At 62.5% G+C, this 1,565-nt stretch overlaps 1 protein-coding gene across 1 annotated transcript; it reads right to left on the reverse strand.

Moving 5' to 3' along the window:
* Positions 1 to 202: 202 nt before the first annotated feature.
* Positions 203 to 1,564, reverse strand: DRD5 (dopamine receptor D5; the record flags this gene model as incomplete). Its single annotated transcript, XM_008571486.1, has 1 exon — positions 203 to 1,564. A coding segment is annotated over one exon (1,362 nt), but the record flags the coding sequence as incomplete, so codon positions are not given.
* Position 1,565: the final 1 nt, after the last annotated feature.

Genomic DNA, 1,565 nt, shown 5'->3' on the forward strand with positions numbered 1-1,565 from the left:
GGGGTATATTTGACTGAGTTTATTCCAACTGCCTCTGCCAGTTGTTTCAACTACAAATCAATGCGGTGAGGTTTCTAAGCACAGGAGCTACTACAAAAAGACGCAGAAACACATGATAAACTAGGCGGCACTGGAGATGCGTGCGTGTGCTTGCGAATGTCTGTGCAGTTACGTAGATCCACGAGGGTGTTTCTTGTGCACTTTAATGGAACCCATTTGGGGTGAAAGGGGTTATTTTGCCCAATGAAATCTCTCCTTCGCAGTCCAGCTCCCAGACAGACTCGGCAGCAGGGTCACCATCAGGGGACGTCTGAGAGATGCGCGACGTAGGATCCAAAGGGCTCTCCCCCTCCTTGCCCACCCGCTGTCCCCCAGGGGTCGCCGCGCTGGGGATTGTGTGGACGTAGGCAGCTGCGGTCTCCTCGTGGAAGACAGGGTCTTGGTGGTAGGAGACGAGCTCATTGCTGATGTTCACTGTCTCCACTGGGGTCCGGGGGCAGAGGGGGCTGCACCCCAGCAGCTGTGCAAACACCTTCCGGAAGTCGGCATTGAAGGCGTAGATGACGGGGTTGAGGGACGAGTTGGCCCAGCCGAACCAGACGAAGACGTCGAAGGTGGTCTCGCTGACGCACGGGAAGCCGGCCCGAGGGCCCGAGGGGGATCCGCTGCAGAAGGGGACCAGGCAGTTAAGGATGAAGAACGGCAGCCAGCAGCACACGAAGACCCCCACTATCACCGACAGCGTCTGGAGGACCTTGGTCTCCTTCCTGATGGAAAGTCGCAGGCTGGTGGCCGGCTCACAGGCAGCGCGGCCCCGGCAGCTCTGCGCGCGCTCCGCGGCCCGCTCCAGGGAAGAGATCCTGCGGATCTGCAGCCGGGCGATGCGGTAGATGCGCGTGTAGGTCACGAGCATGACGGCCACCGGGATGTAGAAGCTGACGAGGGAGGAGGAGATGGCGTACGTTCGGTTCAGGCTGGAGTCACAGGTCACCGTCACCTCAGGTTCCCCGGCTTCCTCCCAGGGCGTCCCGTTGGCCAGATTGGATGCCAGGTCCACGCCACCCCAGGAGCCCGCCTTGTCCCTGTGCCAGTTGAGCTGGACTGGAATGAAGGAGATGAGGACAGACAAGGTCCAGGCCAGGCCGACCATGACCAAGGCCACGCGCTGGGTCATCTTGCGCTCGTAGCGGAAGGGCCTGGAGATGGCCCAGTAGCGGTCCACGCTGATGACGCACAGGTTCAGGATGGAGGCGGTGGAGCACATGATGTCGAAGGCCACCCAGATGTCGCAGAACGCCCCGAAGGGCCAGTAACCGGCCACCTCGGCAACCGCCTTCCAGGGCATGACCAGCAGCGCCACGAAGAGGTCGGACACGGCCAGAGACACGATAAAGACGTTGGTCATTTTGGCGCGCAGGTGGCGGCTGCGCACGATGGCGGCACACACCAGCACGTTGCCCAGCAACGTCCAGATGATGAGCAGGGTCAGGAGGCCGGCGGTGACCACCCGTGCGGGCCCCGGCGGCGCCGCCCCCGCCGCGCCCCCCAGGGCGCTCCCCTGCGCC

The sequence above is a fragment of the Galeopterus variegatus genome, unplaced genomic scaffold (assembly GCF_000696425.1).
Source record: "Galeopterus variegatus unplaced genomic scaffold, G_variegatus-3.0.2 Scaffold689, whole genome shotgun sequence".
NCBI lineage: Eukaryota > Metazoa > Chordata > Mammalia > Dermoptera > Cynocephalidae > Galeopterus > Galeopterus variegatus.